A 16,754-nucleotide genomic window follows, 5' to 3' on the forward strand; every position below is an offset into this window, starting at 1 on the left:
ATGTTTCATGGTTCGCATATACTAAGTAGTTAGAAATAAAACTTAATTTCTAATAATCACTGAAAAATAGAAAGGAAAAACAATCATATAGATACATCATACATCATCGTTTACCATTTTTCGTATTGTCGATTCCATGTGATACATCATCAGGATAATTTCTCTTTTGATATATATAGAAATTTACATATAAAATTTGTTGGGCAATTTTAATAAATAATTTCACTTTCACGATATGAAGATACTTTTTCATAATTAACAAAAAGACTACTTATTTTATATCATCCTAACCAAAATCATAATTGCAATAATATTGATATTTATTGGTGGTCTGAAAAGAGAATGTACGAATACAATTAAAGAAATACAGATGAGTATAGAATACGCGCCGGCTTGATAACGGGAATAAAGCAACATTTGTACTGCTCAGCTTGCAACATCTATAACTCTTTTGCATTTAATTAATTTTATCTTATCTACTTAAATTTTTTTATTAAATATTCTACTGCGTCAATTGAATGTTATATAGTACTATTTCTTTTCTCGGTATCCGCCGTTGTATGGGTCCGAAATGCCACTTTTGGAGGTACGAACTCGATTTCATTCTTTGTATAACTTTAGCTACACCACCATTATTAATAGTATGCTGGAATCTAACTGTTACACAATGACCAATCTTGATCCGGTTGAGCCATTATCATATTAATACAAAGCATCAGATGACTAATCAAGTTTACTTTGTTAGATTTGTATTGTCATAATATATTATAAAGTAGCTTAGGGATGTACACACAAATTATTAGAACATTGTCTATAATATATGAAACTGTATGTCAAACAAACCACGACAAGTCCTTAAAACTTGAAAGAATGGTGTGCATGAAGCTAGACAAAATGAACCACCGAATGAGATGGACCAGTGGTAAAGAACAAGAGTAGGTCATGTTCTTGCATCATATTTCAAATATTAGCACCGAACGAGTCCGAACCAAAGAGAAACTATAGTTCGAAGTTCAAACTCTTCCGAGTTAACAAAAAAAATATACAGAAACACCTATAAGCACTATACAATCATTGGATATTGTTAGGGGTGTATACACTATTATTGTATTTATAGCAGATAAAAAAGTTTGCTTTGTAATCAGTCAACTTAGTGCATAACTAGTAAAGCATGAAATGGTATTAGATGCCCTCGCAGAAGACGCTAGCTCATACATACCAAATCACTAATTATTCGGTTATTAGTGTACTGAAACGTGGTCATTATTATATTTACCCTTTTATATTAACCATCAATTACTAGAGATTTTATTCGGACAAAGAATCAAGCTAATGAGCAGCTTCTAGAAATACAAATTTTATTCAGATTTTATTTCTGTCTCAAATTTGTAGATGACAAAAACTTATATGGATTACATGAAGAGAATTAAATCATGTTATATATGTATTTTCCCTGAAAAAACTATAATCTACTTAGACTAAATCTACTCTCTCTTTTTCTCTCTTCCAAAAAATACTATGTATGCATTTTGTAGATTTCAATTTTATTATATTCTTCTTTCCATAAGAAAATTTAGTTATAAAAAAATACAGAGAAATCAATAAATTTAGTATAATTACCAAATACCAATCATCCATTTCCTCCTCTATAGGAAACAAACCATCATTGCCCCAAACAATCACTTTCATCCTTACAAAATCTCTGATTCTTCTTCTCCTTCTTTTATTCTCTTTCTCTCACTCTCTTTTTTCATCTATACATATAAATTCACACACACACACACAAACACACACATACAATCTCTTGTAACCTTTAAAACTCTCTCCTACCCAATTTTCCCTCCATAGAATCATCAACAAACACTACAAAAAAAAACAAATCTTTTTAGAGTTCTCTCTGTTTCATCATCAACAAAATGGATCCTTCTTGCACAAACTCAGTAAACGGATTCTACACCTTTCTAAACAAATCAATGGAAGATCTCGAAAGGGTCTATCTCTCCAACAGTTTCATGTCCCTTCAGTTCCTACAGAGAGTGATCTGTCTCCTGAGAACCTCTCACTCTCATCTCACACTTCTTGTCCAAAAACTCAACCTCCCTGTCGGCGACAAGTGGCTCGACGACTACATGGACGAGACCTCCAAGCTCTGGGACGTCTGCCACGTCATCAAATCATCTCTCTCCTCCGTGGAAAGCTTTTGCTCCGCCGCGATTTCCGTGACCTCCACTCTCGACGGCCACCACCACAACCACCGTCAGGTTTGTTTTTTTTTTTTTGCTAAAAATTAAAAAAAAAAAGGAAACTTGAAATAAAAGATTGAATATTTTTGAATAAAGTCTCGAACTTTGGATAACAGGTGATGCGAGCGATAACTGGATGTCGGAGAGAAGCGGTGGGGATAGAGGAAGAGAACAGAGCTCTGATGGAGAACCGTGTCCAAAGGTTTCCCTTTTGGTCGGAGCAAGTCACGGCGATGGAGTCGTCGAAGATACAGAACGGGTTCAGCGGGTTCAGAGGAGTGATGAACACGATCAAGAACATGAACACTCTGTTTCTCACGATCTTGACGCAAGGCCTTGTTTACAGCATCCCGGGGGAGACTACAGCGGCGGCGGCGACGACGACGGCGACGGCGATGGCGAGGCTGAAGCAGAGAGTGGCGGCGGAGATGGAGAGGACGGGGGTGAAGAAAGGGGTGATGATGTATGAGTACAGGAGGAGCAAGACGGCGGTGGAGGAGCTCAAGACAGAGCTCGAACGGCGGTGGTGCGGCGGCGGGGGAGAGGAGGAGGAGGAGGAGAAAGGGTTGAGGGAGAGAGTTGAGAGTTTGAAAGTGAGTGTTGGGAGTTTGAGGAGTGGAACAGAGAGTGTTATTGCTCAGATTGATGATTTCTTTGATGAGATTGTTGATGGTAGAAAAATGCTTTTGGCTTTCTGTAGCCACAGATAAACAAAACACACAGGGGTTTTAGGCTTTTAGATGAATCAGAATGTGTTAATCTGCTTTGTTTTTAGTTTTTGTTTTTGTAATATCTATAAAATTTATGTGTTTCTTTAAAACCTTTCTAAGGTTCTTTATATATCAAAGTCCAAACATGAAGTTAATATGATGCTTACAAAATTAAACCATGGTGCTAAAGTTGAAATGTAGGGAAAAACGAATACAAGTATATCAAATTCTATAAGAACATTTTTCATCCTTTTTATTTTAGATGAATTTTAATTTATCAAAATCTGTATAATTAGTTGTGTTTTTAACTGTTTTATTTTAGTTAATTGCTTTGATTTTGGATTCTTTTAATATAAATGTTAGTTAACATGATGCTTACAAAACTATACACCTGTGTGTTCAAGTTTTTTTTTTTGGTTTGAAAATAAGCAAACAAAATTATAGGAGTACTTATCAAACTCTATAAGAACAGATGTTCGTAATACCGGTTCTATGTGAATCTTCAAATGACAAGACATGTACTATATTGTACATGGAAATGAAATGTTTTATTATTTTACTTTCTCAAAAATAAAAATAAACGTTTGAATATCGTTATAGTACACTTTTGTTTTTTTGTTGCTTTAGAACAAAAGAATTGACTGCAAAAGAGCGAGACCAGAGTTGTCTCTACGGAAAAGAGTTGCAGAAAGGACGGTAATAAAATGAGAAAACAGCAAATGATTAAAAACCTGACGGTTGATTTGTATTCACTTGATGCAGATTGAGAGATAAAGTGAAAGGAAAAAAAACATATCGTGCTCTTCTTTTGTATAATGACTTCTTTTCTATTTGTGAATTATGTTTTTATTTTATGAGACTCATACTTCAAATGATTAGCAATCCGTCCCCTCTCTTCTATACAAATTTCAAAATTTACTATACACAAACAATTAATCAAACATCAAGTCCTTGCCCTTCTCATGAGACGATCTTGTATGAATATTCATATAAGAAAAAAAAATCATAAAGTAAAACCATGAAGATCGTTTAACAATAAAAAAATCATCAAGATTCCAACTGAATGATATATAAACAACATTTGTTTTTTGGGTCAAAATAAACATCATTTGTTATATCAAATAAATACATTTTGTCTATTTATTTATTTGTTTAGTCCAGAAACAATTATTGGAGAGTGTTAACCAAAAAAAAAAAAAGACTATGATTGGAGAGTCGGAACAAATTTCCTTTTTCTTTGGTTTGGTTGTTGGTCTGCATGCATGAATTATTTGTGTTTCCTCAACATATAACCAAACTCTGGAAAAAATAATTATATTGTTTTTGTCCTTGAGACATTTTCAAGTTTGCGTTACAGCTAATTTTTCCAAGAGTGGGTTCTTGTATTTTATCATAATGTGACCAATTTAAGGAAAATAGAAATTTTAAGATCCACCTAGTTCACTCTACCATACGTGAACGTAAGAAATATACATGTATCGTAGTATATGTCAGTCATTTAATCAAACAAATCATGACAGTAATAATACCAGAAACAGACACTTTTTATTCGGTTGATCTAACTTTAACCAAATCAAACATAATCAATGTCTTTTTGTGATTGTCATCGGCCGCCTAGTCGTCCTAATAATATAGCTAATCAAACCAACCTAATATATTCGTCTTGATTCATTTGCTAATCTAAAAACCAAACCTAATTTAAAGATCATAAATCGGTTGCAAGGTTAATAAAAGAATCAGTAAAAGTGTAGATGGTAAGGGGACCTTGAGGTTCCTGAGCAGAGCATTATTGGCAGTTTTATTAATTAAAAGCCAAAAAAGAGCTAATACTCTTTGGTTGGCGCCGTTAACTTAGATGCATTCATTAGGCTCATAGCATAGGGATGTCAATAAATCATCTTGTTAACTGTTGTTTCTTAGTACTCCATAACAGTCATAACCACTATATATAAAATGGTTAAAAGTAAAAAATTCACCCATAGACATTTTACCCCCAATAAAGCAATAAACGATTAGGAAAGAGCGAGATGTTCAATCCAGAATGTGTCTCAGAAATGGGTCAAATACACAGTTTGCCACGTGGCAAAACATAAAATCTTCCAGAGAAAGTCAAAATGCAAAGAAAGAAAAACCATAAGATACTTTTTTTTATGTTACCAACCAACCACTGCTACTTGGGACGTACAGATTCCAAACATTCCTTCATTCCCTTCACCTGTCAACAACATTGACACAAGCAAACCACAAAATCATTGAATAATAATAATAAAAAGAAATAAAGATCTTCATCTTCAGGCATTATAGTGTGAACAAGTAGCTCCAAGCTTTTCTATATCGAAATTGTAACAGCGTCACACAGTGCCTCAAGTCAAGCAAACAACAGTAAAATGCATTTCATGTGTAATTGCTCAGAGTCAGAGACTGTCGAATGCGAGAGACCAAACAACGGAATAATAGTACAGACAAGCACATGGACTGTAATAATACAATAAAAACTATTACAGTGCATGTATATGTTCAAATTCCAATTACCACAGACTGTAGAGATCGATAAATATAGTAATCACGAAAGTATGATAAATAAGATTCATGCCTAATGGTAGCAAAAGCCTAATCAGTTTGAAAAACGCAAAACCTCATTGATTCAAATAGATTTGATGAAATGATTGATCAAAATACCTTTGCAGCTATTACCTCTGTGTCTCTGCTGGAATCTTTATAGGCACCCCTAGACGCTTCACCTTCCTCCATGACCCTGCACCAACTGGGCCTCATTGTCACTGGACTCTTTGCTTCCATCGTCTTCACACAAGCTAGACTCAGCCACACCACCGCTCTCGGCAGGCTCCTGCACGTTTATCACCTTCCCAAACAGCTGAAAGCTAACGCCTCGGTTGTTCCCACCTGCGTCGTTTCCAGAGGAAACATTAGTGGTGTTGCTATTAGGCGACAAGTCATCCGACGGCGGAGGACTGCCGCCAAAGTTCACCATCAGAGACGTCGAGACTCTTCCCAAACCGGGAAGAGGACTAAAGAAGTTGATGAACTCAGGGTGAGCGTTCTCTCCGATGAATCCGGTTGAGTTGTTGTTGTTGTTGTAAGACCCAAATTCATAATGCCTGGCTCCCTGCATGCCAGCAGGAACTGTAGTGTAAGTAGTGTACCCATAGTGACTTGGATCCATCGCTTGTCCTCCTCTTCCCGAATAGATCATCTCTCCTTCCTCTCCTCCACCAAAGAACCCACTCGATGAAGGATACTTCGTCCTCTTTGTTGGAGGAAGGTAAGTAGCGTGAAGCTGAGTCGACGAGTTCACAACGACCTCCACTTGCCAAGGATTCACCCTCTTCAAGTTCTGCAGAATCTCAGGCTCATCCCATGTGATCTGAGCAACAATTTGGATTCCAAATCAAGAACTCACACAACACAGAGTGAATCTAGCTATTAGCTACTCATCAAATGTATATATATACCTGAAGCTGTTTCCACGTCTCCTGAAACGAAGCGGAGACGACGCCTTGAAACCAAGTGATCCTCGAGGAATCCTCCGTCTCCATCGCCATCTTGACTCTAGTCCCAGGAGCCCAGTAGACACTCACCGAGGCCTCTACGTCTTCGGCTCTCACCACGAAGTCAGACCACCCCGCCGTCGGGTAATACACGACCTCGAACGGTAAGCCCTGCGAGGCTTTCCCGATCGCCTCCGTAACCGCCTCCTCCGTCAGCTTCCCGTTCCCATCTCTCCTAAACCACTTCTTCTCGCCTCCACCAACGTCTTCCTTCTTAACTCCTCCGCCTCCGTAGTAGTTGTAACCGGGGAAGTACTCATCCCCGGTAACGCCACCACCGCCGCCACCGCCGTAGTAGCTTCCTCCTCCGGATTTGTTAGAGCTCGGAGCTCTCCTCACGCCTATAAACATCTCGTGAACAGACTTCCTCATGAAAACGACGGAATCTCCGCAGATGAGCTTCTTGTTGTTGACGAACTTGCTCCACCCCGTGGTTAGCAAGTGCCTCCTGGGAGTACCTCGGTAGATGTGACGGAAGTCCCAGACGACGCCGTGAACGTCGGTGATGAAGAGCTTCTGGACGGGAGGATCGGCCTGGAAATCGAGGGGAGGGAAGACGGAGTCCGCGCAGTATCGCGGGACGGAGAATCCTCCCCCGTTATTGGCGTCGGAAGCCGTGAGGACCTTCGCGAACGTGACGACCTTCTCCTCGCCGCTGCTCTCCTCTTCCTCTTCGAGGAATCTCCCGAATCGAGAAGAGGGAGGATGAGGATGAGGATGAGGGGGAAGGAACTGATCGTGAGACACGGGGTGAAGCGAGAGGTGAGCGAAGACCTCGTCGGTGACCGGATCCGCGAGGAGGCTGATCGAGGAGACGACGCAGGGGATCGGAGAAGCCGCGACGGCGGAGGCGGAGGAGATGGTTGAGGAAGGGCAGCAGTGCTCCACGTGTCCTTGCGGGAAGTAGTAGACGCGAGAGAAGAGCGCGGGGATCTGGACGGAGGCTCCCGCGCAGGCGCGCCAGATCTTAGGGTCGATCTCGCGGTGGTTAACCGCCGAGGGAGGTGACATTGGCGGTTGAGAGGAGTCAGCGAGGAGGAGGTTAGTTACTAGAGAGAGAGAGAGAGAGGGACTGTGTATGTCTGAGAGAAGAGAGAGAAGATAATGGAAACGGAAGCGAAGGGATAGGGAGAGAGAGAGAGAGAATAGATTTACTGTTACGCCGTTGAGACGGGGATTTTGATTTGATTTTATTCGAATTTTACGGTTTTGCCATTCCGCAACAAACTTTATGCAGCAACTTGCGCTTTTCCACCGTCCGATCTCGCGCGTGCATCTCACTCTCTTCCTGCATTTTTATTTATTTTTTGGGTTAATCTCTCGCTTTTTTTCCCTCATTACTTAATGATGTCCTACTCTATCTTTGTATTTTCTCTTCTAGAAGCAATTAAAAAAGAACAATTATTAAAGACCGCTAATAATTTTGTAGAGTAATAATTATCTACGATTGTTAAGAAGAAGTAAAGTAATCGATGGAATATTTTCTGCAGATTTATTAATTGGTTACTAAAAGTATAAACAATGATTTAATATAATACCATTCAACCATGTTTTTGCTTTGATTTATGGTTTAGGCTACACAGAAGTTTCACTTTATAAGATTTCTTTAAAAAAAAAAAAAACAAGTTTGATTTAGGAAGAATAAGCGAAAATTACAATGTCAATTTTCTCACATTATTTTGTCTGATAGTAAAACCATTTTTCATGTTTTTAGGAGATAAATGTACTTTTTCTTTTTCTTTTTTTTTGACAACAAATGTATTTTTCTTATATTAGATGACATTACATGGTTCGTTGTCAATATTACTTGTGTATTTTTACTGATGTTGTACGGTATTTCTTGGTTTTTTTTGTACGGTATTTTTGGTTTCTAAAAGAATATTTTGTCTTTCCAAAAAATCTAAGATACATCCAAGTTAATCAGATTTAAATGAATCTTATTTGTTGGATGAGTTTGCAATTATCAAATTCTCTTACTTTAAACTTTCAAGTCTAACGACCTGATAACAACGAAAAGATATCTAAATATCCTAACCGAATAGGTTAATGAACACTTCTATATTAATGTTAATTGCATTTTAAAAATGGATTATTTACTGAATTGTTAGAGCTCTTTCTCAATTATACTAACAAAAACAAGGGGAGGGGGAAACGAGCTTAAATATAAAGCAATCTCGTTTGCTTTTCATTTTGTAAGATTATAACTGTCTTAATTGAATCCTTAATTAGCTTCTTAGGGATTAAAACCCAATAATTTTTAAAAAATTTAATACTTAAAATGAAGCAGACAAGATTAGCTGGTGTGGACTGTGAAGTCAAATATAAAAGGAAGTGCCGTGTGGCTAAATTGTTGTTGTTCTTAAAATTAAATTTGGTGTATTTATATTTTACATTATTTTCAGCATGATTGGTAAGTCTTTAAATAATAGTAAGTTACATCTATATTCTAGCTAATTAGAGCATTTAATTTTATTTTTTTGGAAATTTTTCTTATTTACTTTCAAATGTAAATTCACAACACATAATCATATAAAAACACATATTAATAACTTCCAGAAAATATCTAAACAAATATCAGAATAATAAAACGAAAGAGGATCAAAAAAAGGATCTTATTGGCCATTCCGCTGGCGCGTGGGGGAATGTTTGTTGTGATCTTACAAATTATTCGTTTAATTAATCTCATATGTTTTCTACGGCACATAAAGGAGGCTGCTATTAAAATTTTATTAAAATCATAAAAACAAAATAACGGAATATTATTAAGTCCGTTCAAACGGGCCTGTTTCTGTTTCTGCAGGTTTCGAGTTTATATAGTAGACGGCCCACTATCACATCAAGGTTAACGAGATTAAATGAATAAAAATGATAAAAATGACAATGACAATTAGAGTCAATGACCATTAAGCTTTTATCAAATGGACTGGTGATTGCAAATATAAATACGTTTCCCATTCTTTCTTTTAGAATATGACTAATGAGTAGCGTGAACAAATTCTTTTTGCTGTTTTATTGTAAGAAAAAAATCAAATAATGTTGAAATCAGTTTCCATGAGGGACAAAACTCTTCAGACGTGGTGGTACTTTTTCACTAACATCTGTCAGAATTAGTGTAACGTCAATAAATCATCGTCCTACAGTTTGCAAACAAATGGTATAAACAGTACCATACGTACATGTCGGGACAAAACAATGAAAGTAATAATATATTTTTTAAACATTAAAGAGTTCAAAAAGAAACTACACACCACAGAGGAAGAGATGGTATTCAAGTGAAATTTTTGCTTTTCTAGGCTTTTCTTGAACCTGCTTCTTATCAGAGCTATTAAAAACGCTATCTTGATTAATGTTTGAGCTTGAGTTAGTATTTGATTGTTTAGTAAAGGCTATGAGCAATACCAAATCCCATAAACACACAATTAACACCATAAGCATTAGATCCAAACAAAACGAGAAGCAATTATTTAAAGCAACCCAGTTGCAAAGTTTGCATGTTCTAATATATAAATAATAATAAAAGACAGAAGAGCATTTTTAAAACAAAATGCTTATAGATTCGCCAAAGAAACATATGAAAACCGAAATAACATTAAAGAAAAAAAACCACACACAGTAACACAGTAAAAAGAAACTCTCAAGCCTCCTCCTCACCTTCGGACTCAGACTCAGCGCTCTGTAGCCACTCCACAAAAGGCTTCACATTCTTCCACACAGGCGAGCTCTTGTCCTCCCCTGCCAGACCCTTCTGGTACCATTCCAACACAAACTCTTCCTCGAGTATGTCCTCGTCGTACAAGACCTTCAGAACTTGAGCCACCTCCTTGACCGCCTCTCCGTTTCCATCCTTCCCGCAGAAGGATCCGATAGAGTTGAGCAGACGCATCTGCGATCCTTCCTCCTGCGTTGCAGCCACCAAGTACTTCTTCTTCTTCGCCGCTTCCTTGAGAAACTCTTTTGCCGCGCCGTCAAAGAGAGCGTCGACGAGCGCGTCCATGACTTCTTGAGGAGGCTCAGAGCGAGAGGAGACGAAAGCTTTGAGCTGGCTTATCGGTAAACCCTTCTTCAGATACTCTTTCATCTCTTGCACGAGACTCTTCTTCAAATCCGAATCCCCATTCTCTTTGCTCTTGGGAGACTTCTTCTTCTTCTCCTCCTCTTGCAGAGAGATCATCACCATCTCAGCAGTCGCAGCACTCAATTGCTCCTTCATTCTCTTCTCAGCAGCTTCACGAGAAGTATCAGTCTGCCACTGGATCCCATCGTCTTCATCATCATCCTCTCCATCATCATCATTACCAACCTCATCATGCTTGGGACTAATCTCCTCATCAGAAGAATGATTCTTAGACGCCTTGGAAGAAGGACCCTCCTTCCCGATAGGAGCCTTCTTCTTAATCTTCTTCGCCGCCTCATCAGCAGCCTCACCTTCCTTAAGCCTCTCCTTCTCAGCTCTCCTCATAGCCTTCTTATCCTTCCCACCCTTCTTCGCCTCGGGAGGGTTCTTCAGAATAAAAGTAGTCAGCTTATCCCTCATGTCACACTCAGAGATAAACCCACAAGCAGCACACTTCAAGTTCACACACTGACTCTTGGTAATAACAATCTCAGTCTCAGGGTTCCCACACCCATAGCACTGAACATACCTCTTGATAAACGCCTCGAGAAGAGACGCAAGCTTAGAGGTACTATGAGCTCCATTCACAAGCGAAGTCCCAGTCTTCTCATCAAACTTGGACTGAGCTCCAAGCTCGCACCCAAAGTACTTGGTCGTGTAAGAAGCAGGCCTCGCTAAAGCCTTTGCGATCTCCACGTTGTTGACAATGTTGGTCTTGATGCCGTTGCCCTTGCCTTCGGTCTTGGTGACCATCTTGGGCATCTTGTACCTGTAAAAGGCATCGTTACGGTTGGAAGCACCGATGTTCTGGAGCGCCATCGTTAGTGGAAGTGGTCGGAGAGGAGAGAAGGAGGAGTGTCGGGTTTGAAGATGCGTGTGGTGGTGGCTCTTAGCTCTGGGTGAAGGATGATAGTCTTGTCCAAGCAACCAGATAGATAATAGCAATAGGGTGAAATCTTGTCAGACATAAAAGAAAGCTTCGAACTTTTCGAAAAGTTGCAAACTTTTTTTTTTGTTAACTCCCTGAGAACAAAAAAAAGCTGAAAAAGAAACAACAATTGAATCAGCCAAATCGAATATCAATTCTCATAAGCCTCAATCGAATATCTACGAGACTATAATAAATCAAATCGAATCGAATCAATCAATCATAAACGAGATTTCAATCATTAGCTCAAGGGGAGAAGTGATAATTTGATTTTTATGAAAATCAAAACCAAAGGCCTATCTAAGAATCGGATTAGATTGAGATAATAGTAACGGGATCTGGAGAGATACCTATGAATCGGAGAGGGCGATGGATCGAAAGCTGGGATCGAAGGTTTACTTTTGTGAGGGAGAGAGAGAGAGGCGTGGCGTTTGTTTGGTTTATATAAGGGGGGGGGGGGGATGCGGGATGGGGGAAATTAGGGTTAGCTTTCACGAAAAGGAAAGATGTTTTTACTTTTCCGTTTCCGATTATTTCCTTCTCCTCAAGTAATTAATTTTAATATTTTTTCCTTTTTTTTAATTATGGGAAACAAAATCCAATTCAAATTAGTTGACAAAAAGAAAAAAGAATCCAGTGAAACTTAATTAAAAACTAAAATTAAAATTGCATTGTATGACTGTAAAAAAAGACAGACCTTCCTTAAAATTTGTAGATAATTGTAAATAGAAAATATTATTTTATAAGTTCTAGATACATAAATCAAAACATTTAACATAATGAAGTTACAAAAAAAAACGGTACTAATTCTACTCTTTTCATATTTTATAAGCTTTTTTTTTCTTTTAGAAACTAATAATTAGCTTGTTTTACTTATAAAATTAAAATTACATAAAAAAATCTGATTCAAGAGATACAACAATCCATTCAGAAAGTTTGCAAACTCAAAGACTGTAATGAACTTATGTGCTAAGCAAGCCCATGAGCTAATAAGATGTTGGGACAATTTGTAAGAGGCCCATAAACCGCAATTTGTAAGAGGCCCATAAACCGCACATCACGGCGTCTACGACGTGAGTCAACACGGTCGACGACACGCATTCTTCTTCTGCGCCTAACCATATTTGACGGTCTAACTTGAATGTTTTCAATTCAAAATGTCTTCTTTTTTTTTGACAATTCGTCTCCCACACTTTCGTTCAAGAGTTAAACTATATATTATACGACATCATTGTTCATTGATGGACATGCACTTCTATCATGTAACTGCTCTATTTTTCATATCAAAATTTCCCAATAATTTCATTTTATTAACATTAATAATTGGTTTTACAAATTTTTTATAAGTAAAACAATAGTATGGTCCCGTTCATGTACACACGATTATCTCAATCAGAATTCTCGTGACTTTCATGTACAATATAACTATATCATGACCCGCTCGACCGAGCGGGAATCAAGCTTTTTTATCTTTATTTGTACTAAATGTTATACATGATTGCAAGTGTATTAATATAAAATTTTGATAAATACAATGTGTACTAATGTGTTTAAATAAACAATGTGTTTAATTACTAAATTTTATTTTTAAAATTTATGATAATGTAAAGTAGATTTTTTATATATTATTTTAAATATATAGTGCTATGTTTTGTATTTTCAATATTTATAATACAAAACTTACATTGGGGTATTATTTATATGAAAATATGTGTAACATAATATATTTATATATTATATAAACATATCTACGATTTTCGCAAAGGCCATGCGCACCCGCACGGGTTTTATTTTTAAAATGTATTCTGTATTGTTTAGTTTTATGTAGTATCGAGTTTGTATAACTCAATTTTATGTTTAAAGAACAATACCAAAACTGTCTTTCGCATGTAAAAATAATATTTTGCAAGCGCGAGTTATGTCTTTTTATTGTAACACAAAATTTGATATAAAACTTATGTTTTTGTACATTACGAAGTCTAATTTTTTAAAATAACTATTACATAATTTGAAATTAAATTTTATCACTGAGGTCTAATATATTTTGTTTGTAATGGTTCAAAGCATTTTCGATATATATTATATTTCAGTTTGGTTTGTTTTTAGTATTATTGTATAAGTATAATACTATACAATATTACTATATTCTATACAATATATAAAGTTATGTGTTATTTGTTTTAGAAAGTAGATTAGGCCCAAGGTAGTTAAAAAATAGTCAAATTTTTATGTATGTGTCTATGATTTATCTACCTAATGTTATTTGTACTAATAAAATCAATATGGCCAATGAAGTATACTGATAAGTTTAAAATGAATGGTATAGGGTAATTCTAGTAAGATTAATATTTTTAGTATTCTTATTATCTATCTTATTTAAATCGACATGTAATAAATGTGAAATTATATATGAAATATAGACAAAAAAAGGAATTATATTTAAGGAAATACATCAATGCAAAGTTAGACTATGATACATATTATGTATAAGGAATGAGACATTTAAATTAAATATATGAGATCCACTTTTAAAATCTACATAGAAGAAGTTGTAATGTTTCTGATTTAATAAGATAGATAGTCTATAGTTCATGTACAATAAGTCCTTCCAGAAATTAATAACAATCAATTCTTTATATATTTTCATGTACTTTGTTTTCATATACAAATTAATGACGTGGCATATGTGACGGTGTGAAAGACATTACAAAAGCCAAACAAAGTTGTAATAAAAGTTTCTTTTTTAATATACTAGGAAACTTTCTAAATTCATTTTTCTCATTTCACATGAAATTTTCATCACTTTTGAAACATTCTTCGATTATCTCTCCTCTCTTCTCTATAAATCTGCAATCTCTGATCTCACTCTCTCTCCTCTTCTTTCAAGGTCTCCACGATGAGGAACAAAGTCTCGAGGAGAGTCATCTCTCTCAGATGGGTTCCGTTCATCTGCATCTCTTTCTTCGTCCTCGGAGCCATCTTCACCTCCAGGTTTGTTTCATAAAGCTTCCACCTTTTACATCTCTTTCCTTTTTAGATTTTCTTTGATAGGTTTTTGCTTCTTTTTTCTTTCAGGTCATGGGAGGAGCCGTCGTCTGATTCCGGCAGTCAGCTGATCTCACAGCGTCATCGTGACCAAGAACTCCAGATTGTATCTGACGATTGTGCTCATAAGAAAGTATGCTTCTTTTGATTCAATTTAAGTTTATGGCTCAATGATTAGTGAGATTTAATTCATAGTTATTTTTCTCAGAGTTAAATCTTAAAATAATTTTTACTTGTGAAATGTTGAATGTCAAAGAGATTAGGCTTCTTCATTTTTTTAACATTTTTTTTGCTGAAATGCAGAAAGCAGCTACACAAGAAAAAGATGTAATTGACCAAGTTTTGAAAACTCACCAAGCAATAGAGTGAGTGCCAAATTAAAGCTTTCTATCGATATGTTAATAGTAATTTTTTTTTCTCTGACTTATGTATCTAATCTATTTGTGTGTTTTGTTCTTTGGAGTGTTGACAGGTCTTTGGATAAGTCAGTCACAAGAGCCTCACAAGAGACGGTTGATGGCTCGGAAACACTTTCTTCCTCTTTAACCGGAGCAAACCCGAAGAAGAAAGTGTTCATGGTTATGGGAATCAATACTGCATTTAGCAGTAGAAGACGGCGTGATTCCCTCAGGGGAACATGGATGCCTCAAGGTATATATATTATGTTAGCTGATTCTTAAGTGATCCTAAAACCTTAAAATCTAATTTAGTTATTGAATTTAATATATAAATGTGGATATATTACAGGGGAGAAGCTAGAGAAACTGGAGAAAGAGAAAGGGATTGTCATCAAGTTCATGATTGGACACAGTGCAACCTCAAATAGTATACTGGATAGAGCTATTGATTCAGAAGATGCTCAACACAAAGACTTTCTTAGGCTGGTGAGGACAAATGAATAAGGAATATTCCCAAGAAAGAATGTAGTTTTTTTTTAAAACATTGTTATTTTGCTTGCAGGAGCATGTTGAAGGATATCACGAACTCTCAGCAAAAACCAAAATATTCTTTTCCACAGCAGTAGCTAGATGGGATGCAGAGTTCTATATCAAGGTTGATGATGATGTTCACGTTAATCTCGGTAAAAACCAAAAAAAATAACTACTGTTTATACTCTTTTACCTCTGAAGCAAATAAAAAAAAGAGAGTTTTTTTTTAACACTGCCCTTCACAGGTATGCTAGCTTCCACACTTGCTCGTCACCGCTCTAAGCCAAGAGTCTACATCGGTTGTATGAAATCAGGACCTGTTCTTGCTCAAAAGTAATATCTCATTTTTGTCCTAATCTTTTGTGAAGAGAAAGTGTTTGAATCAAGATTACTGTTGCAGGACAGTGAAGTACCATGAACCTGAGTACTGGAAGTTTGGAGAGGAAGGTAACAAGTACTTTCGACATGCTTCGGGACAGATCTACGCCATCTCCAAGGATCTTGCCAAATACATATCCATCAACCAGTACGTAGTAGTTCTTGCCTTCCAGCTTCATCATAGGGTTTGGTCTTAAAAGGTTTTTAAACATTGTATATGTAGGCCAATATTGCATAAGTATGCAAATGAAGATGTGTCATTAGGGTCATGGTTTATTGGACTTGAGGTTGAACATATTGATGACAGAAACTTCTGTTGTGGGACTCCTCCAGGTAAAAAGCAAAGCTCAATTACACATCAAACAAAGTTATAATCAATCTCTCCCTCTCCCTTTTGTCTATGTAGTTTTATATCTTTTTTTTTTCTTTATTTGCATCTGGATAGATTGTAGATGGAAGGCAGAGGCGGGTGATGTATGTGTGGCGTCGTTCGAGTGGAGCTGCAGTGGTATTTGCAAGTCGGTAGAGAGGATGAAGATGGTCCATGAAGTTTGTAGTGAAGGAGAAGAAGCTGTTTGGAATGCTCTTCTCTAAAAACGTTTTTTATCAATCATTTCTCGATACAGTTGTTAAGAGGAGATGACAATTTTTGTAAAGAACCAAAAAGGTATACAAATCTCATATACTGGAAAAAAGGAACTTTCAAATGAAGAATTTTTTTTTTAACATATGTGCCCAAAAGACTCTTCTAGTGTGGCTTGGTTCTGAGGAGAAACATATCCCTCACCTCCTCTTTTATGGTTTATAGTTTATTATTTGAGGCTTAACAGGTTTATCA

At 36.5% G+C, this 16,754-nt stretch overlaps 4 protein-coding genes across 6 annotated transcripts; 2 read left to right on the forward strand and 2 right to left on the reverse strand.

The window, feature by feature from the left end:
* Positions 1–1,701: 1,701 nt before the first annotated feature.
* LOC130499699 (uncharacterized) lies at positions 1,702–3,084 on the forward strand. The gene is made up of 2 exons (XM_056994033.1): positions 1,702–2,261; positions 2,360–3,084. The coding sequence occupies exons 1-2, from the start codon at positions 1,917–1,919 to the stop codon at positions 2,951–2,953; spliced, it is 939 nt and encodes a 312-aa protein (XP_056850013.1). The 5' UTR covers positions 1,702–1,916; the 3' UTR covers positions 2,954–3,084.
* Positions 3,085–4,950: 1,866 nt separating this feature from the next.
* On the reverse strand, positions 4,951–7,707 carry LOC108828367 (auxin response factor 17). Of its 2 annotated transcripts, none has more exons than XR_001945795.2 (3): positions 6,427–7,707; positions 5,633–6,338; positions 4,951–5,168 (listed from the first exon to the last, which is right to left on the reverse strand). XR_001945795.2 is itself a non-coding variant. In XM_018602030.2 (3 exons), exons 1-2 carry the CDS (start codon positions 7,531–7,533, stop codon positions 5,691–5,693), a joined length of 1,755 nt encoding a protein of 584 aa, XP_018457532.1. In that variant the 5' UTR covers positions 7,534–7,707; the 3' UTR covers positions 4,951–5,168; positions 5,648–5,690. The 2 variants fall into 2 exon arrangements, 1 of the variants encoding a protein (XP_018457532.1); XM_018602030.2 differs by having other exon boundaries at positions 5,648–6,338.
* Positions 7,708–9,956: 2,249 nt separating this feature from the next.
* On the reverse strand, positions 9,957–12,014 carry LOC108828125 (probable eukaryotic translation initiation factor 5-2). The gene is made up of 2 exons (XM_018601697.2): positions 11,915–12,014; positions 9,957–11,676 (listed from the first exon to the last, which is right to left on the reverse strand). Exon 2 carries the CDS (start codon positions 11,453–11,455, stop codon positions 10,157–10,159), a length of 1,299 nt encoding a protein of 432 aa, XP_018457199.2. The 5' UTR covers positions 11,456–11,676; positions 11,915–12,014; the 3' UTR covers positions 9,957–10,156.
* Positions 12,015–14,338: 2,324 nt separating this feature from the next.
* LOC108839008 (beta-1,3-galactosyltransferase 7) lies at positions 14,339–16,642 on the forward strand. 2 transcript variants are annotated; one of them, XM_056995376.1, is made up of 10 exons: positions 14,339–14,555; positions 14,640–14,742; positions 14,913–14,974; positions 15,073–15,260; positions 15,357–15,493; positions 15,570–15,690; positions 15,784–15,871; positions 15,939–16,064; positions 16,140–16,249; positions 16,362–16,642. In XM_056995376.1, the coding sequence occupies exons 1-10, from the start codon at positions 14,461–14,463 to the stop codon at positions 16,508–16,510; spliced, it is 1,179 nt and encodes a 392-aa protein (XP_056851356.1). In that variant the 5' UTR covers positions 14,339–14,460; the 3' UTR covers positions 16,511–16,642. The 2 variants fall into 2 exon arrangements, with proteins under 2 accessions (XP_056851356.1, XP_056851357.1); XM_056995377.1 differs by having other exon boundaries at positions 15,082–15,260.
* Positions 16,643–16,754: the final 112 nt, after the last annotated feature.

The sequence above is a fragment of the Raphanus sativus genome, chromosome 9 (assembly GCF_000801105.2).
Source record: "Raphanus sativus cultivar WK10039 chromosome 9, ASM80110v3, whole genome shotgun sequence".
NCBI lineage: Eukaryota > Viridiplantae > Streptophyta > Magnoliopsida > Brassicales > Brassicaceae > Raphanus > Raphanus sativus.